Source organism: Salvelinus namaycush, chromosome 5 (genome assembly GCF_016432855.1).
Source record: "Salvelinus namaycush isolate Seneca chromosome 5, SaNama_1.0, whole genome shotgun sequence".
NCBI classification, from domain to species: Eukaryota; Metazoa; Chordata; class Actinopteri; order Salmoniformes; family Salmonidae; genus Salvelinus; species Salvelinus namaycush.
The window spans coordinates 20463382-20483842 of NC_052311.1; the positions used below are offsets into that span (position 1 = coordinate 20463382).

The 20461-nt window shown below is 39.8% G+C and overlaps 1 protein-coding gene across 2 annotated transcripts; it reads right to left on the reverse strand.

The window, feature by feature from the left end:
* Positions 1-411: 411 nt before the first annotated feature.
* On the reverse strand, positions 412-10705 carry pitx2 (paired-like homeodomain 2). Of its 2 annotated transcripts, XM_038992940.1 has the most exons (4): positions 10368-10705; positions 7879-7947; positions 2938-3140; positions 1022-1585 (listed from the first exon to the last, which is right to left on the reverse strand). In XM_038992940.1, the coding sequence occupies exons 2-4, from the start codon at positions 7922-7924 to the stop codon at positions 1022-1024; spliced, it is 813 nt and encodes a 270-aa protein (XP_038848868.1). In that variant the 5' UTR covers positions 7925-7947; positions 10368-10705. The 2 variants fall into 2 exon arrangements, with proteins under 2 accessions (XP_038848867.1, XP_038848868.1); XM_038992939.1 differs by lacking the exons at positions 7879-7947; positions 10368-10705 and adding an exon at positions 3863-4148 and having other exon boundaries at positions 412-1585.
* Positions 10706-20461: the final 9756 nt, after the last annotated feature.

The window sequence follows — 20461 nt, forward strand, 5'->3', positions numbered from 1 at the left end:
CACGTCCAGTGCTGCTCATTGTTTGGCTATATATAGCACTCGTGATTATTATGTGTCAGAAGGTAATGAGCTCGGGCCTTTGTTGTGTGGTCCAATTCCAGTTTGTTGATTCCAGTGTTATTTCAAGCACCAGTGATCACTCCGGGTCCTTGGCTAAAAAGCAGACATGTATTCAGCAGTTAATCTGGCGGGGCATCTCGCCCTCTCCACCCGTGCATCTCCCTGCGTCTCGATTCATATGTGTATTGGAGAGGGCCATTGTTTTCGCTTTAGATTAGTAGGCCTAGTAGCTAGTATAATCGAACCCCGATAGACACAGTCATTCCCTGCACTATAGACTCGACAAAACTCACACTAACACTTGGATCAGCACAAAAATCCTCAACAAAACGTTTTGAACAATATATTTACTTCCATTAAATAAAACACAATAGTTTATTTATTTTTTTGTTGAAAAAAAACGAAACAAAATTCCGTACTAAATAGTATACACAGAGCAAAAACAATTTAATTTCGCAGGAACATTTGATGCGTCTTTTTATACGCAAGATTGCTACTCTAAATCGATATTCACACAGACATTTAATAATAAATTTATAATATGTTAGAAACACACAACTGGTGCGTTTAGTATGTACATTCCCTTGTTTGCAAGCAAAACATTATTCCTTTAGGGTTTTCACATGCTTTGTTAAATTTAACCTTGAGAAAACTGGAGAGCAACAGCATTCGCCTCAATAAACTGGAGATGATATTTCGATATATATACAACCTTTCAGTCAATTAACGTCCAAAATTAGAAACCTCAAAATAAACAAGCGTGGAAAGTAAAGTATCATACATTCTCCACTCGCCGATGTAGAACAAAATACTAATTAGGATTGAAAAAAAAGCCTAATTACTTCCGTTTAAGTTTGAAACTCCATCGCGGGTTTCGGTGGTTTAGTATTCTAGTGCCCTTCTGAAAAAAAAAGAAGTAGTCTCTCGTTCCTCTGACTGGGGCTCGTGAAATTCTCAGGTATTACACTGGTCTATCCACGGCGTACTGGCACGCGCTCAGATTTGAGCCTGGATTCTGAACACTGGTGTATCCAAAACTCGAGTGCTGCTTGGCTTTCAGTCTCAGGCTTGCCAGACTGGAGTTACAAGTGTCCCTGTACACATAAGGAGGGGTCGGCGGGGCGTACGGGCAGGTTGGCGTGGGAACTCCCGAATTCAGAGAGGGGTTGCTAAGGTTGTTTAAATTATTGAGGCTGTTGAGGCTCGAACCGGGCACGCCAGTAACCGAGGACGGCACCATACTGGAGGTCATGCTCATTGAAGAGATGGAGTTGGGCGGGGAGAACATCGTCTGCGATGACAAAGGGTTGACGTTCATGGAATTGAAAAAAGGGAAGCTTTTGGTGGACAAGGAGGCCGAAGTTAGCCCTTTGGCGGCCCAGTTGTTGTATGTGTAGCTGGGGTACATGTCTTCATAGGGCTGCATAAGTCCATTGAACTGAGGACCGAAGCCGTTCTTGCATAGCTCGGCTTGCTGGTTTCTTTCCCTTTTCCTCCATTTTGCTCGCCGGTTCTTGAACCACACCTATGACAAAGACAAATATGAGTTCAGAATTTAATAATAGGCTATTAATGCAATATGAAGGCGGCCCCATGTGCTTTATTTTATAGCCAACAGGCCAACATAAGAATATTTGGACTTGTTGGCTATCCTGTGCAATTCACAAAAATGTAATTGATGGGTAGTCTAATTGGTCTGCAAGGAACCAGATGTGGTATTCATGTGTGGCCTTCAGGTGTGTCTTAAATCAAAATCAGACATACAACTGTAAATCAATTAAATTAATTTCTCACAAATGACAAATCTCGACCTTACCAATTTGCAAAATAATTTAAATATACACCTCAATTATTATTGTTGTTAACACAGGCTTGGCAAAATAATATAAATATACAACTCAATTATTATTATTGTTAACACAGGCTATGCCAAAAATGTATAACGAGTTATTCTCAAACGTTTAATTAATTTACATAATCCCCCCAAAAAACGAGTATTGCTTGAAAAGCGCAACGCTATTTGTGATAACAATAGTATGTCGGATTGCAACTCTACCAGGCCTAATTGAGTCACTTTCTCTCATGCAGAGCAATCTGGGTTGATTCCAACAGAATCCCAATACACATCCATCGTTCCTAACTCTCTGAAGATGTGTATTCCTCCACAGGCAGAGACAAACACGTTAGTGGCTTTAGTTATACAACACGAGAATGACAAACGCAAAATACAAGCTTTGCACCTCATTCACACGAACATAGTAACAAGATTGGTATCTGTCACCCATTAATGTCAATAGTCCTAACAGCTAACAAGTTAATTAGCCTGTAATTATGCTTTGTTTCTCTAAAACAACTAATAACAACCTAATTATCTAGTTATCAGCAATGTCAGATATCTAACAAAACTGTGATATTATAGCCTAAATATAGTAAATGTGTGAAATTGCTATATTTAATCAATTTCTATTTTATCCACTGCAGAGATATTGACAGTAAAATCGTACTGTTGTACAGGGAAAAATATATGAGTAAAGTAGGTGGATGACCTATCATTATAGATTTTCTAAATAACAATGCATTATAGGCGTAGCCATCTAATGTATGGTATTTTACTATTTTTTGACATTATAACTGAGTCATATCATTGCAAAGAATAGCCAGTCTGAGTATTTGTTTTTAGGCAGCCAATTATTTACCAAGGATATTGTGAATGCAACTTTATTTCCCTAAGACAACATGTTCTGGAGGTGAGTAATTATGCGTGCCTAAATTCCCTGCGTAATAATTGACACCCTTGCCTCGACTCCATATACGAGTGGCACAAATAACCCGAAATTATACACATAAATGGTGTTCGTTTTTTCTCAAGGGCCTTACCCTGACGCGGGCCTCTGTGAGGTTGGTCCACACGGCTATCTCCTCTCTTGTAGACATGTCCGGATAGCGATTCCTCTGGAACGTGGCCTCCAGTTCCTGTAGCTGCTGGCTTGTGAAGTGAGTCCTCTGTCGCCGCTGTCGCTTCTTTTTAGAAGGATCATCTGAAGAGTCGTCAGTTTTGCTCTGGCCCTTTGAGTCTTTCTCTGTTGAAACAGTAAACAAAATACTACATGAGTCACTGTCTGGTCGGTCACAGGCGTGAAGTAGCCTGTCCTGGGTGGTATTATAAGAGGTATCCTCATCAAATTGGAACCCATTTTAAAACCTTTGGATGAAATGTTACTCTCATGGTTAAACTACTAATAATGTAACGATTCCTTATTTGAAGCATGTAGGCTACATGAAAATGAGTTAAAAAGCCTACAACGTGACTTCAAAACAATGTCAGTATGCACAATGGTAATACTATACAAATTGTATTTAAAAACGTTTATAGATTTTGTAATTAATCGAATATAGGTTTACATTTTTTTTTAATGTAAATGTTTTATTACAATTATTACACTTACAAAAATATGCGCGAAGACATGAAACATTAAGAGAAAAATATATATAACTTCACCGGAGTCAAAGGTGGTTATGAAAGTAACACAGCGTCACGTTCCCTGACACTTATAGGACACAAATAAATCAATTACTGGCGCAATCACAATATCTGCATAGTCAAAAAGAGAGTGATCCTCTGTCTGATATTTCCAATACCCAGACTATTTGCATACATAAACTAATAACGTCCTCGATCTCAAACTGTTTTTGTTGAGAGAGGCTGTAGGGAGACATCTTGTTTCCTATCATCAGAAAAACGGCCATCCATCCTCAAAAAGCCATGTGCTGACAGTAGTCTGCACCACGGGATGATTCTTACCTACGGACTCCGGACTGGAGGTGTCTGATACTGTGTGCACCTCTAACCGGTGTTTGGAGTCCACAGACCGCTGCAACGGCTGCAGACTAGAGGCCATTGCTAGTGCCGTGTGGTGCGTGGAGGAGAGTTTAGTCCCGGTTAGGTGGTGGTGGTGATGATGGTCCAAATTCAATGGATCCTTCATAGAGTTCATATGAATAGGATAGCGCGCAAAACTCGCTGTCAGAGGCGGATTAAGTTCCCTCAGTGCAAGCAAAAAAAGAGAGACCTCCGACGGATAGAGAAAAGGGGGAATCAGTGGTGTTAAGATTCACAGCAACACGTCTCCTCTGGCAAATTAATGTTTAAAAAAAAGTTGTTTAAACGGCTTAAAATGTATTTAGAAGAAACCCAGCATTATTCGCGTTGGATGAAAATGCAACGGCGTTTTGATTGAAGGAAGAGCAAATATGTATCTCGGGCTGATACTGCAAGCTGTGCGGAGTACCAGAGTGACAAGGGCAGGTAGGTGATATTAGATCCAGAGGCTAGGCACACTACGCCGCTCACTCTTCATTTCAGCTGTTCGCTGTGCTCTGGCTGTCCCACTGTGACTCTCTCATACACCTTTGACGTCACCGAGAGCCCTCCCATTTTTTTGACAGGCCGTCAAAGTGGACATGACGGTTTGCCCAGCCAACCCGTGCGCGGAGAAATAAGAGACGTCTGCCAATGTGTTTAAGCGGGGTACAGTACCGTGCTTATTTTTCTTTTTAAAAAAGCATGTAAAGAGAGACGGGATGCACCGTGTAGTGTAGCCTACCCAAGACGAACCGAATGCCCGTTTTGCAGAATTGAACACTAACCCAACTAAGGCAATCATATCTAAAAAGCAAGTCAAACGAACAGCATGATGTATTTATTTGGTAACAATTGGCCTATTCATTGTGTTCTTGCTAATCTTATCTTCTTCCCATTGAAGAAACGAAGCAATAAAGATTACCTGATGAACTGACCTTTCCATTAACAGTCATCTATCTCTAAGCAAGGCGCACAAGAGCAACGCTACAGTATGTCTATGATGGGGATATGGTGATGCGCTGACCCCATGCAGGGCCCAGTTCACTGAACTGATGTTGTCACTTTCAAGTTGTTGCCCAATTCGGGCCTACCAGATAAATGATGACCAGCAAAATCAACCACATCAGAAGTAAAGTGACACAATCTAGTCACACATTTATCCTAATTTGTCACCAATTGGGTAAAAGTTAAATGGCCTTGGTTTAGGCAATAAGTAACCATTTCATTCTAGCTCGTCAAAATGACGCAGTTTATCTCGGTCCTTAGCCGATATCCTGTACGTTTGGACCTCTCAGCGGTTCTCAGGGAGTCGACTTGTAGTGGTTTTTAATCTGATAAGACTCTCATTTGCATAAGAATTTGGTATAAGGACTTTTAATGACTTAGAGCTGATTTCCCATTGCATTTTCGCTAATTCCCTCAAGATCATGACGCGTAAAAATAAAGTAAACATATGTCCAGTATCCTAGCAGATAAATGGCCTATGCTTGGAGGATATTCTCTAAGCAGGCTTTTGACAGCAGTTACATGTGACCACTATACTTCCCCTTAGGTCTTTGTGTTAGCATTGTAAATGCAAACAGCATTAAAATCTTCATTCATGCAACACTATACACAATAATTTGGAAGAAAACGTTGTCAGTCCCCACAAGTCAGATAATATATTAATTGATAATATAGTATTATTTATGAATGCATTGATATTATTAATTAATAATAATACAAATAATAATAATAATATCACACAAATTCTTCATAATTTGAGTTGATAAAAAAATAAAATTGTTGCATGCATTCTTGATAAGGCAATAGGCCGGGATGTAAACTGCTGAATATTTAGCCATCACGCGTCTTTTCACCCCATTCTCGTAGATATCAGGATATGGGCTACTAATACGTTATTGAGCTAATCCCGTGAAAGCCCTTGATATACACCTTATTTGCACTCTTGTGGGAGAGCCGCCCGCGGACCATGGAGGAAGGCAGCGAGAGCTGTCGAAACCAAGGGTATGATTATTCCTCCATCCTCCCTCCTTATAAAAAATTATTTCGTGCTGTGTGTTTGGCCACCCCACTGTAGGTACGTACATATGTAGACGTACATATGTAGCTGGCCGATAATATATGCAATCCTTGACTGAAGATGTGAATTTAGCCTGCATGTCTTCCGTTCATCATTTATTTCTTCAGTTTATTTGAGGATTCTCGGGAATGCCTATCCGTGCGCCCCTGTCATGCATATCAGGTGGATTTTATTTGTTTAAATCTCCCTGATATGCGATTCATTTGGGGTCTAATGCTTCATGATCTAAGTGGTGACCCATTTTATTTGAATATGACATAGGCCTAAAGCATTCACCTGCATTCTGCGTGTTGGCGAGGATTCTGAGAATTGATTTATGTTGACTGATTTGTTTTTTAATAGGCAATTTAAAAAAAAAAAAAATTCAAAAGAAAAACATGTAAATGGCATAACAGTCCAAAGGTTTTGTGTAGGCTATGCAAGCAAGTGATTGCTCAATTATTTTCTGAAAGTAATACTAGATTTGCAGTGGATTATCGGTTTCCTCTTCTTTTTTACCTTCAGAATGCTTTATCTCTCTTCCGCGGATTACCGCGCGCGATACGCCATAGAGGGCCATTAATTAGTAATTCAGTCAATATAAGGGAGACGACAAGGCTTTTTACATAAGATTAAGGGGACATCAGATTCCCCCATTAGTATATTCCTCCTCACGAATAAGCTTTCATTATACATTTAGTTTTCCCTGGAGTCAATCTATCAAGACCTGCATATATTAAGGCTGGTGTAAAACAGTTGAAAGGGGATCCCAATAATCAGGTCGCTCGAGTGTCTCTTCACTCCGGTGCCTACATTTGCAAGCCTCGTTGGCTCATCATTGCATTACCTCAAATAATTATGTTTTCTATTTATCTTATTATTGTTAATCAATGAGTGATCACAACGCCGTCCTTGCACAAGTTGCTGCTATGGAGCAAAGTAGGCTCACGGGATGATGCGTGCTTTGTCACTTGATTAGATCCAATACAGCATGAACGAAAATAAAATGAGATAAATTAAGAGTTGACAAACTGGTAATTCGTTTAGCACTTAAACAATATTCGTTTTATGTCATTCCCTGAAAACACAATCAATTAAATCCACTCCAACATTATTGACATGGCCCAGACGAAATAAACGGTATTTTTCGTTAATGCAGTTTATACTCATACGGACAATAGCAGTTTTTGTTTATGTGCATATTTCTGTGTATGCATTTAAAATGCGTCATCATATTTTGGCATAGGCTAACTGATATGGGCCACAACTTGGTGTAAGATACATTAATACAGCATGGATTTCCACACGAGTGCAATATCAATTACAGCTACTGTAAGTTTCAATGGGAGTCTCATAAAAATAAGAGTTCCTTATAGGCTAATTTAATACATAAAATTAAGTAGCCTGTCATTCATAGGCCAAGGGTCGGCTATTAGACTACTTAATACGTCAAATGAAGAAAACAGACAACATGACAACAAAGAAAAGTAGTCCATATATAGTATTGCGTGTAATTTGTAACCTCTGGCACATTTAACAAAAGCTGGGTGTATGAAGATAGAATTTATGCTTAGGCCTTTCCCAGTCGCCCGCTACTGCACATCCATACCCAGCCACCAGGTGCCACTCTAAGACAGTATAAAACCACTTTTTACATATTAACTGGACTAAAGGCCTAGACTGGTCTCTGATATTTTGGGAACGAAGAAGTAGGCCTATGTAACAAAAAGTGACAATTAAAGAAGAGAAATGCATCGTATTTCCTGCTATGCAACGGAAACAAAACGCGAAATTATGCTGCTATAATCTCAGCATCTGTTTTCTGCAGTGGGCGAAAAGGATGTCACGTTGAAGTGTGGTGATGGTGCGTCAAGAGTTACACATAGATACTCACCTATTTGTGCACAAGTTGATGCAAGTTTGCGGCAGTGGGAGTCCATTGTCGCAATTAGAGGAACGGCTTCTGGAAAAGAGAGGGACTGGATGTATTATGAGAATGCTGAAAATGTTGCATCGATTACACACTACCTTGTGTGCTCCAAAAAAATCACACAATTATTATTCATTTACACTCAATAAATTGTAGTACAGGACCTAACACAATTTTCACCTATATGTTTTCATAATTGTTAATATATGACACTATACACAATTTTCAAGTTTCCTCAAATATCCAACATTTGAATAGGCCCCATTACATAAACTGCTCTTCAAATGTGAGGCCCATGCAGTCCCACAGAAAAGCAGTGCAACGGAGCTCTGTGACGGGGTTGGTGTAAATTGTGCCAGGCAGCATGCAGCAGTTTGGGGCGCTGGAAGTTGAGTGAATCCGCAGTAAAATCACGGGATTAATGGCTGATTGAGATGTCTGTCGGTGGGATATTACAAAATTCATTATCGCAGCTCTATACTAACTCGATATGAAGTAACACAGATGGGATTTTATTAGACCAGACTTCCGACTGTTTGCTTATGATAATTTAAGATGGGAAATTTGCATGCAATCATGCTGTTAACCGTTTTTCCCCTTCATTATTTTTCTCTCTGGACCCGCCTGCGCAGCACGGATCTGCTACTCGCCTCACCTGCTTTATAGCATACATCTGTGATTCTATTCAAAAGGGTGAGAAATTGGAGGTTAGTTTTCCCATGGCGTGTACCTGCTAACCCTGGTTTGAGTGGAGCAGGTTCTCGTGTATTCCGCCGTAAAATGAAAGATGGGGTGTCAGGTTGCAAGGTGTAAGGTTATTGCAAATCCCTCGTGTTATCTAATCAGCGGCAGAAATACGAATTCATTCATATTTCAGCAGGCTCCCCTTAGCCCCTTCTCTTTACAACTGATTTGGAAATGACATTGACGGGGAATAGCCGTTTCAAAGAAGTCACATATAAAAAGGAGCAGTAGCCTTGTATGCACATAGGCCTGTGTGGGAAATGTTAGAAGTTCAATTGATCATATTAATTGGATTCACGTTACTTAAAAAAAAGAAGTAATAATTCAATTAATATTGCACGATTAGGAGGTAAATGTACCTGTTTGTAGAAGTTTATTTTAACTCCAATTTAACTTACAAGCATAGTTAATACATACTATACCATACTTTGCAAGTCTCTCATTATGATAACCATTGTACTACTACTAGGCCTACTACTACTACTAGGCCTAGTACTACTACTACTAGGCCTAGTAGTACTACAAGACCTACTACAACAACTACTACTACTATTATTACTACTGCTACTTCTACTACTACTGTTGCTGCAACTACTACTACGATTACTTCTGCTACTACTACTGCTGCTGCTACTATTACCACTGATCCTACTATTACTACTACTCCTACTACTGCTACTACTACTGCTACTACTACTACTACTACTACTGCTATTACTACTACAACAACAACTACTACTACTACTAGGCCTACTACTACTGCTGCATCTACTACTACTACTAGGCCTACTACAAGGCCTACTACTAGTAGTTCTACTACTACTACTACTACTACTAGGCCTACTACTACTACTACTATTACTACTACTGGTACTACTACTACTACTACTGGTACTACTACTACTTCTACTTCTACTGCTACTACTACTAGGCCTACTCTATTATTACCACTTATACAAATATTGATAATAATAATAATAATTAGGTCAATATAAATGTGTGTATTGTGACACCATGAATGTCTAATTATTTTTGTCCTAAATCATAATATTCGGTCTATATTGTTAGCCTAGTCATACGCATAAATGATCAGTATTTATCTATATCATCATTAATGTGTCTTTTACTTGTGTAAAATATTTTGAGGGTTTTACTTTAATCGACATATAATATAAATAGCCAATATTATATTTATTTTAATCGGAGACATGGCCAGTTTGAGATTAAGAATGCAATCACAGCAATATACGCAACGCAACTGATGTGCAATCAGTCCATTAGCCCACAACCAATTGTTGAATCTGAAGCGATATTTGAAGGTTCGATGTATGCTTCTTTATTTCTTTAGTTTGCACAATTCCCTTCAAAACCACGAACAACCCCAGTCCAGCCTGTCTGCATTAGGAAAATAAAAAAATAAAAAAACAAAAACATGTGTTTTTGCATTAGGCTAATTAGAGGCGCAAGACCATGAAGTCCAGTCCATTACATGTTCAATTCAGTGCTAACGATACATCATTATCATCTGGCGGACTTGTAAGGTGAAACCTGCCACGAACTCACTTATCATGTCCCTTCATGTTACTGCGGTGCTGATGAAATTCACATCAGACTTTCCCAGATTACGCCGAAAAGGCTAACCCAAGGTGGAACGAATTATTTCACTTGCATTAACTCACATCTCCGCAAAGTGTAGCCTCAGCACTTACCAGTGGTCGAAGACGCCAGCGCTTTTCGTCCTTTCCTGTTTTATTCTTGTCTGGTTAAGAGGTAAATTCCACACCGATGGTTCCGCTTATCACCTTTCAGATAAGAACCGGAGACAGCGAAGTTCCAGGTCCAAAATATGAAAGTTGCTGTCTGCCTCCCGAAGGAAAAAGTCTCAGAGCTACTTAGATGTATTTTCTTTCCCGCTTATTGGATAAAAACTGATGCCACATACGATTTTATAACCATCTAGCTAACAGTGCGATTAAAAATGGTGAAGCAGGCGCTGTCACTTCAGTAGATAATTCTCTTCTTGGATCGTCCTCAACCTTAACAACTTTTTTTCCCAGACAGACACTCAAAGTGGCGCATTTTTCTCTCTCTCTCTTGAGTTTTGAGACAGAGCGCGTGGGTGTGTGTCTGTGTGAGTGTGTGTTCCTCAGTGGGTGTCTTTATCTGCGCCGACGTGCATGTGTAGTTAAAGACAGTATAAACTTAGAAACGCTCAATTCACAACCACAATGAATAATAAAATAAACGAAATGTAACAGCATTGCATAAAACCTCATTAAAACAAATAGGTTACCCTTTGTATTTTCTTGTTTTTAGGCCTTCATTAATTAAGATAATATATAAAATATGGAATTAATTCACAGTGTATGTTTGCATAAGCAAATTGGCAATGACTACATATTTCTTGACTCTATAATTCCCGTATAAAATAGCCTTTACTATTTATATCTCTCAGTAAGATTAGGGCATTTGAAGCCTATGTTCATTTATATCACTGTTATTTCAAAGTCAATCATTTCTTTGCAGCCCACATAGGCTACAAGACATTTGCTGGAAGAGAGTCTTATACATGTTGAAATTTACCAGAAACCAGTCGCTAAAGCTATATATTCATGAATTGATTACATTTACTAACCAGCATCACAATAATAAATCATAAAAGTAGACTAGAATTTAGTTGGCAGGTGCAAATATGAGAGTTGTGAATGTTCATATCATGATAAAACAAATATCTGCCATTTGATACAGATTTACAGTATCAGTGTAAATTACCATGTCTTAAATGTTAATTGAAAACATTTACATAAAGTTTTTGGCAGTTTAAAGTGAAACATTTTTGTGTGAGATTTTTGGTGTAACAGAGATAAACATTTATGAAAATCTAGTTAGTAGGCCTACATTTTAATTGACACGTTTTGGGTTAGACTTATCGAATATTTTCTGCAGAAGCGAACAGCTGGCTGGGATGCAAATGCACTTTATAGATCCTTAAAATACAGACTGATATTCCTTTCACATCTTAAATGAGCCAAGCAGACCGGATGTACATTTCACGTGCCTAATCCTTCTTTCACATTTTTAGTCATACTCTCATTTAACAAGGAATTAATGCACACAACCACATGGGAATTTCGCGGCAAAGGGGCACTGAAGCAAAACATGCACACGACAAAGGCCTTGTATATCTTATGTTTTCCCCCACATTGCCCCTTTCATTTAATGATGCGCGCAGAATACCATTACGCATACTATTTGAAACACCTTCCTAACATGTAGGCCTTATAGCCTTGTGGGTAAATTATGCATTCGACGTGCATGTCTAATGAACTATTGTAAAGATATGATTATACTGGTGCTATCATTTGCGTGTAAGGCAATCGCATTAGATCTATGGACACAGGAAATCAATTACCCTTATTTATGAGAGTTGCATCCCTGATTTTCTCTGCGTCCGATCATAGGCATAACACATGTCTATAGCCTAGTTAAATAACAAGCACATTCGTAGGCTATTATGAATTAAGACACACGCAAGGTAGCCTGTAATGCAGATATAGGACTATATTTTCTGTTCTGCGACGCCTTATTTTAATATCAGGCCACAAAATGTTCTGAAGATGACCTATATACACCCATTATATTTTATCTCCGTGTGGGCCGCAGGATTCCTAAATCCCCCAACTCTGTTATCAAATATATCAACCTGGCATGCATCCCTTTGGTACATCACGCCCAACCCCGCCTGTCATATCAGAAGGGGGAAAAGGCTGCGTCTTGAGAGTCACGTTGTTCTATAACCGCGCTTACCTTCATCTGGAGAATAAAAACGAGAGCCTGCCTTCTCTTTTTCACGAAGAAAGGTGCAAAAGAATGCATGAAGTTCAGTAAAGACTGCTTGCTGCTGGTGCTATGAAATCTTTTGCCTCGGGGGCAAACCGACGGCTTCTTTTCATTTCAAGCACTTATCGATTCGCTGTTGTCATCTTTGGCGACGCAGAAGGACACTTGAAAGAATTTCTGATGGGGCTGTGATGTGAGAAAGGAGGTGACCTGACCAAGTGCGCTCTCCTGATTCTTAACGAGCACATCATCTACTTGGCACACATTCAGCTGTCGACAGCAGTACAGTTAGACTTTTCAACTTTTTACTTGTGCATACTCTAAACTTTTAGACATGACCCTCTCCCTTTCATGTTTATGGATGTATTTGTTATTCCACTATATGAATGTGTAGCCTAATGCAGCCACCATATAACCAAAGAGAGGGCAAATAATATGGGATTGACTATCAGTTGCTGAACTAATCAATCAACTCCATAGTCTATTAATTGTGAATATGGTATAATAAACATTGCATTGCAAATGGAATTTGTAAAAACCTGTGTCACATGCATGTGAGTGTTTTCTTGGTTGGATTTAGATATAGCCTACATCTACCTTTTTCTTCCTAAATTATTTATGATTTGATGTATGTTACATTAGTAAATGCTTCATTGACTGTGTTGTGCCAGAGCAGGACAGTCCTCTCTCTCTCTCTCTATAGGCCTTGTTGCTGTGAGCCCAATAACTAGATTGTTATGTGGGGTGGGGGGTATAGGGGGTGACTGATCACTGTGTATAGCACACATTTGTTATAGATAATTTATCACTGATTAAATTATCACTCACCTGTACTACATCAGTGGAGGCTGCTGAGGGCAGGACGACTCATAATAATGTCTGTAATGGAGTCAATGGAGTGGTATCAACCCCATCAAAGACATGGTTTCCATGTGTTTGATACCACTCCATTGACTCCATTCCAGCCATTATTATGATCCGTCCTCCCCTCAGCAGCCTCCACTGATACTCATGCACCAAAATCAGAAGAGTTGAGATATTGAACTATTTGGCATTGTATCATACATCTCCCTCTATTCAGCTCCACAGTGTCATTAATATTAAGCCCCCGACACAGTGTGTTATAAGTCTATTTCGAGAACACTTTAATTCTTCTGACATGTAGGATAAATAGTTTGGCATATCCAATTATTTTTCGTATCCCAGTTTCTAGTCATTAAAGTCGAATCCAGCATAGACCATGAGGAATCAATTAAAGTATAGTTCAATTGGACTAAAAATACCCCAAAGCAGAACGTTGTGCAAATGTTTCTCACCTCCACCAATCAAATCTCTACATCACTACTGTCAATACATTCCATTCCAGGTTGACATGAATTTGTACATTTTTCATACCATCTCCCACCCCAAAACACTGGACTATGCATGATGACACCACATGGTCCACTATCAATCTGTCTTTCAGCATAAAATCTCTCTTTCAGTGGCAGGCTTTGGTAATGTGGACGTGAAGTCGATTTCTCAGGAGTGTACGTCTGCCTGAGAAACTGGTCTGCCTCGTTTTCTGCATCAGCCCTCAAACCCACATGTGATTGTCGCCTAACGTAATGTCTGGCCGGCACTCCGTGGCCATGTAATAAAATTTGGAGTCAAATTGTGTTTCCAAGGCCACAAATCTTGAAACAAATCAGTTTATGTACTGCTAATATGTTAGAAAGTAATGGCTTGGAAATCAGCTTAATTTACCATCGCTACATTTGAGCGAGGAGGAAAGGGAGGGAGAAGAGAGAGAGAGAAATAGAAAGAGAGAGTAAGAGAGAGAAAGAGATAGAGGTAGGGAGAGAGAAACAGGGAGAGAGAAAGATTAGAAATTCACTACTACAAACTTCTTCAATGGAAAAAACATGTATTTCAACTGACCCAGCATTATTCTAAGTCAAATGAATAATAAAAAGCTGCCTGTAAATTAACCAAATGAAAAGGATGACTCCTGGATAGCTCTTGAGCTTGTTGAATGGCTTTCCGCCTGATCCTTATCATATCCAAGCTGTGTCTCAACACCCAAAGGGAAAAGATGCAGCATGACAGTAGGCTAGGCTACTAGTACAGTCCAGCTAAACATGAGTCTGTGGTTTGAATTTAATAGAGCTGGCACATATAAGGACTTACATGGTTGCTTGCACTCCCCCTTGCCTACCAACTAATGCAGTGTATATTTAAAAAGTACTCAGATGTTTGCCTATACTATCTTCTTTGTAATTATCCTAGCCTTGAGTTCCCAAAGAAAATGCACCGCTGATGTCATGGTGGTTTTGGCCTTTGACTGCTCTAATATGAATCTCATACATTACAACGGCTTCCAATGAGAAAGGATTAGTTTGAATTAAACTTGGGCCCACGTTGACATGTGAACAAATATTCTGTTGTCATTTCTGGTCAGATTTAACAGGCATGTCTGTATTCTTATTGACTTAAGACATGACATTGCTATGGTCAGACGTGATTTAAAATGTTCCAGAGAACAACAAAAAATCCCCCAGGGAAGTCAACCCACGCTCACATAGAACACAATGCAACCTTTTTTAATACGAGTGCCAATATCCCACAATCAGTCTTGCAAAATATTGATGGACACATAGATAAGGGCACGTAGCATGCAGATCTTAATCACAGATGCAAGGGGACCAATAAATTGCTCAAGTAGTTCGCTGATCAATTCCACACAAAAAAAATCTATTGCGAACTGCCACTAACCCGCCGAAGGGGAAATTGGCCAAGAATGAAATTGGTGTAATAAAAAGACCATGATACTTCCATCTTGTCAATAACATGTAAAACAGATCGGCTACACGCTAACTCCCCTGACCATGTACCTCAGGTGTATCGCAGGTTGCAATCGGAATCAGCTTAGCCGTAATTGGTCTACTGAGGCAGAGAGAGAGTATGACTGTAAGGGAAAGAGTGAGAGAGATAGAGATAGATGTTGATAGTAGAAGGGGAGAAGAGATGGAGAGATAGATGTTGATAGTAGAAGGGGAGAAGAGATGGAGAGATAGATGTTGATAGTAGAAGGGGAGAAGAGATGGAGAGATAGATGTTGATAGTAGAAGGGGAGAAGAGATGGAGAGATAGATGTTGATAGTAGAAGAGGAGAAGAGATGGAGAGATAGATGTTGATAGTAGAAGGGGAGAAGAGATGGGGAGATAGATGTTGATAGTAGAAGGGGGAAGAGATGGAGAGATAGATGTTGATAGTAGAAGGGGAGAAGAGATGGAGAGATAGATGTTGATAGTAGAAGGGGAGAAGAGATGTAGAGATAGATGTTGATAGTAGAAGAGGAGAAGAGATGGAGAGATATATGTTGATAGTAGAAGGGGAGAAGAGATGGAGCGATAGATGTTGATAGTAGAAGGGGAGAAGAGATGGAGAGATAGATGTTGATAGTAGAAGGGGAGAAGAGATGGAGAGATAGATGTTGATAGTAGAAGAGGAGAAGAGATGGAGAGATAGATGTTGATAGTAGAAGGGGAGAAGAGATGGAGAGATATATGTTGATAGTAGAAGGGGAGAAGAGATGGAGAGAGATGTTGATAGTAGAAGGGGAGAAGAGATGGAGAGATAGATGTTGATAGTAGAAGAGGAGAAGAGATGGAGAGATATATGTTGATAGTAGAAGGGGAGAAGAGATGGAGAGATAGATGTTGATAGTAGAAGGGGAGAAGAGATGTAGAGATAGATGTTGATAGTAGAAGAGGAGAAGAGATGGAGAGATAGATGTTGATAGTAGAAGAGGAGAGGAGATGGAGAGATAGATGTTGATAGTAGAAGGGGAGAAGAGATGGAGAGATAGATGTTGATAGTAGAAGAGGAGAAGAGATGGAGAGATAGATGTTGATAGTAGAAGGGGAGAAGAGATGGAGAGATAGATGTTGATAGTAGAAGAGGAGAAGAGATGGAGAGATAGATGTTGATAGTAGAAGAGGAGAAGAGATGGAGAGATAGATGTTGATAGTAGAAGAGGAGAGGGGAGGAGATGGAGAGATAAAGGTGGTAGATAAAGATAGAAAGAAAGAAAGAAAGAATGAGGGATAAAGAGCAAGAGGAAGAGGGAGAGCGATTGTGCTAAGGGCCTGGGTCCGTTTGCATAAAACATCTTAAGTGTTTCCTTTAAAGATTTCCCTGAAGAAATCATTTCCCCTTACCTAAGGAAATTTAAGGGTGTTGCATAGAGCCCCTCAAACATTTTCCTTAGGTAAGGGCATAATTTAAGGGGTTTTAGGGTAGTTTGAATGCATACTGTAGATGCGGTAAAGAGGTCAATCGATCTCAACCAAAACAATGGGGTTGCCATGGAAACACGTGGAGGAAAGGGCCATGGGGAAAAGATCCCGAGTCTTGTCATTGCCCCCCAGCAAAATTAGCCTACATGTAGGCTATTGTTTATGCGTATTTCACACTATGTTCAGATAAACATCTGAGTATAATGCTTGTATGGATGTCAACCCCAACACATGGTCATGTTATCCTTACCAATCAACTGCATTACAGTTAAACACAAATTTGATTACCGTCACCGATTTCTGTATGCTAGCTATGCTAACCAGTTTATACGAACGGGAGTAGGCATTTAACAGTCACTTCTAAACCTGAAAACTGACAACTTCTACATGTCTGCATTCCATTGACTCCTTCACCACATCTATGTATGGCAGAAAGAGTCTCTGGTTACCATGGAGATGACCTGATTTACTGACTGAACATCTTGTCATACAGATGGCATTTTGGGGATCGCAAAATAGAACTCAAGACAGGAGAAACAAATAAATTCAGAAAATAATAAAACGCGCTTTGTTTAGTGACTTCTTCTCAACTTATTTCTATTACTTTCTAGCACGTCAAGATATCTTAAAGCGCACGCTAAGGTTAGCTGTGTAGCCATGGATTGTGCACCTTCCATTGTTTAGCTAAGTAGCTAGCTATCTATACACCTAGCTAGCTGGTTGATGTTTTACGATAAAGGCCTGATTGATGGAGTGCTGCAGTGATAGTTGTCCTTCTGGAAGGTTCTCCACAGAGGAAATCTGGAGCTCTGTCAGAGTGACCATTAGGTTCTTGGTCACCTCCCTGACCAAGGACCTTCTCCCCCGATTGCTCTGTTTGGCCCGGCAGCCAGCTCTAGGAAGAGTCTTGGTGGTTCCAAACTTCTTCCATTTAAGAATGATAGAGGCCACTGTGTTTTTGGGGGCCTTCAATGCTGCAGACATTTTTTGGTACCCTTCCCCAGATCTGTGCCTCGACACAATCCTGTCTCGAAGCTCTACGGACAATTCCTTCAACCTCAGAATTTAAAAAAATGTATTTAACCTTTATTTAACTAGGCAAGTCAGTTAAGAACAAATTCTTATTTACAATGATGGACTACACCGGCCAAACCCAGACAACCCTGGGCCAATTGTGCACCGCCCTATGGGACTCCAGGATTCTAACCAGGGTGTCTGTAGTGACACCTCAAGATGCAATGCCTTAGACCGCTGTGCCACTCGGGAGTCCAGCTCATGGCTTGGTTTTTGCTCTGACATGCACTGTCAAATGTGGGACCTTATATAAATAGGTGTGTGTCTTTCCAAATCATGTCCAATCAATTGAATTTACCACAGGTGGACTCCAATGAAGTTGTAGAAACATCTTAAAGATGATCAATGGAAACAGGATGCATCTGAGCTCAATTTCGAGTCTTATAAGAAAGGGTCTGAATACTTATGTAAATAAGGTATTTCTGATTTTTCTTTTTAATACTTTTGCATACATTTCAAAAAATCTGTTGTCACTTTGTCATTATGGGGTATTGTATGTAGATTGATGAGCAAAATGTTTAATTTAATACATTTCCGAATAAGTCTAATGTAACAAAATGTGGAAAAAGGGAAGTGGTCTGAATACTTCCTGAATGCACTGTAGCGAGGTATCTTTGGTCATGTGAAAGTGGCTCACTTTTTAGCCAGGTAAATTTCTATGTCAACGAATCCTTCAGAACTAACCTACTCAGAGGCTAACTCACGGCTAACTCCACTTACCCTGAATGAAATGACTGAGCCACGAGTTGAGGAAAAATTAAATCAGTTTCCCTGCCTCTTACAAAGATTGCGTCATCATCCCCTTCATTTGAGGAAGACGACTGATTAAATATTTTATAAATCAAATGTTTTTTTGTGTTAAAAAACAATGATGTTAAAATATATCAAGGACCTCAGCCACCTGAGCCACGGCTTGTTCAACCCGCTACCATCTAGAAGGCGGAGACAGTACAGGTAAATCAAAGCTGGGATAGAGAGACTGAAAAACAGCTTCTATCTCCAGGCAGTGTTGTAGTACTCTAGACCGGTCACGGACCCCATGTTGAGTGTCTTGGTCTTGTCTCTGTGTCAGATACATTTGTACTCGGTCTCGGACAGTGAGGACTCCTAAAAAACTCAAATTAGCTTCCATTCAGTCAGCGCATAAAACCCCTTCGCCAGGTCAAATATTTCTTGAACCCTTAATACAGTATCTTAACAGCCTTTATATCTACTATAGACATGTTTGCACAGTGGTGAATCTATAGGCCTTCAGTGTGTGATAGGTTAGTAGAGTGGCGAACCTATAGGCCTTCAGTGTGTGACAGGTTAGTACAGTGGCGAACCTATAGGCCTTCAGTGTGTGACAGGTTCATGATTCTGAAAGGACAACAACCGTAATACCAGCGTGTAGGAGAGAGCACTTTATGTAAACACAAATGGCCAGTGGTGTAGTGGAGGCTATATGCAGGTATAAACCGTCTACACACTTATTTTTCAGTGGGCATTGTGTATACTCACTTCTTAATCCCTACTGATGCGTATCAAAGTAGTGTAGTGGAGGTATACAACTTATTCATTATGTAGTACAATAGAGATATCATGCACAAAGTAGCCTACACAATTGCAAAGCATGTGAAATATATTCACATGCACACCGCACACATAGCCTCGTTTCAGCGGAATATCATCTGCAGGCAGCAAGAGTGCGCAGCTCTCGACTGGTTTTGGCTTGGAGCAGCTCGCAGAAGAATGACATCGGTAGCCTGCTGGGTAGGAAAGACATTTCAACTTATGATATCTACCAGTAAATGCCAACTAAGGCAACAATGGGTATGCAAACCAGGTATTGAAAAAGTTTAATCCAAAGTGTTGGTTAGTAAGCTATTTCTGATACACAATTGTCATCATGCACTGTTTGCATCAGGGGTGTAGACATGGATGGGCCTGGGTGGACTGAGGCACACCCACTGGGGAACCATGCCCTGACAGGCACACCCAATCAGATTGACGTTCTATAAAAAAAATGTAATTTTGAGAGTGAAAATCACCTTTGGCAGCGATTACAGCTGTGAGTCTTTTGTGTAACTCTCTCAGAGCTTTGCACACCTAGATTGTACAGTATTTGCACATTAATTAAAACATTCTTCAAGCTTTGTCAAATTGGATGTTGATAATTGCTAGATAGACATTTTCAAGTCTTGCCATAGATATTCAAGCAGATTTAACTGTAACTAGGCCACTCAGGAATATTCAATGTCATCTTGGTAAGCAACTCCAGTGTATATTTTGCCTTGTGTTTTAGGTTATTGTCCTGTTAAAAGATGAATTTGTCTCCCAGTGTCTGTTGGAAAGCAGACTGAACCAGGTTGTCCTCTAGGATTTAGCCTGTGCTTAGCTCTATTACGTTTCTTTTTATCCTAAAACACTCCCTTGCCGATGACAAGCATACCCATAACATGATGCGTCCACCACCATGCTTGAAAATATGAAGAGTGGTACTCAGTGATTCCAAACATAAAGCTATGTATTCAAGACATAAAGTGCATTTCTTTGCTGCATTTTTTGCTGTGCCTGTTTGCAACAGGATTCAAGTTTTAGAATATTTCATATTCTGTACAGGCTTCCT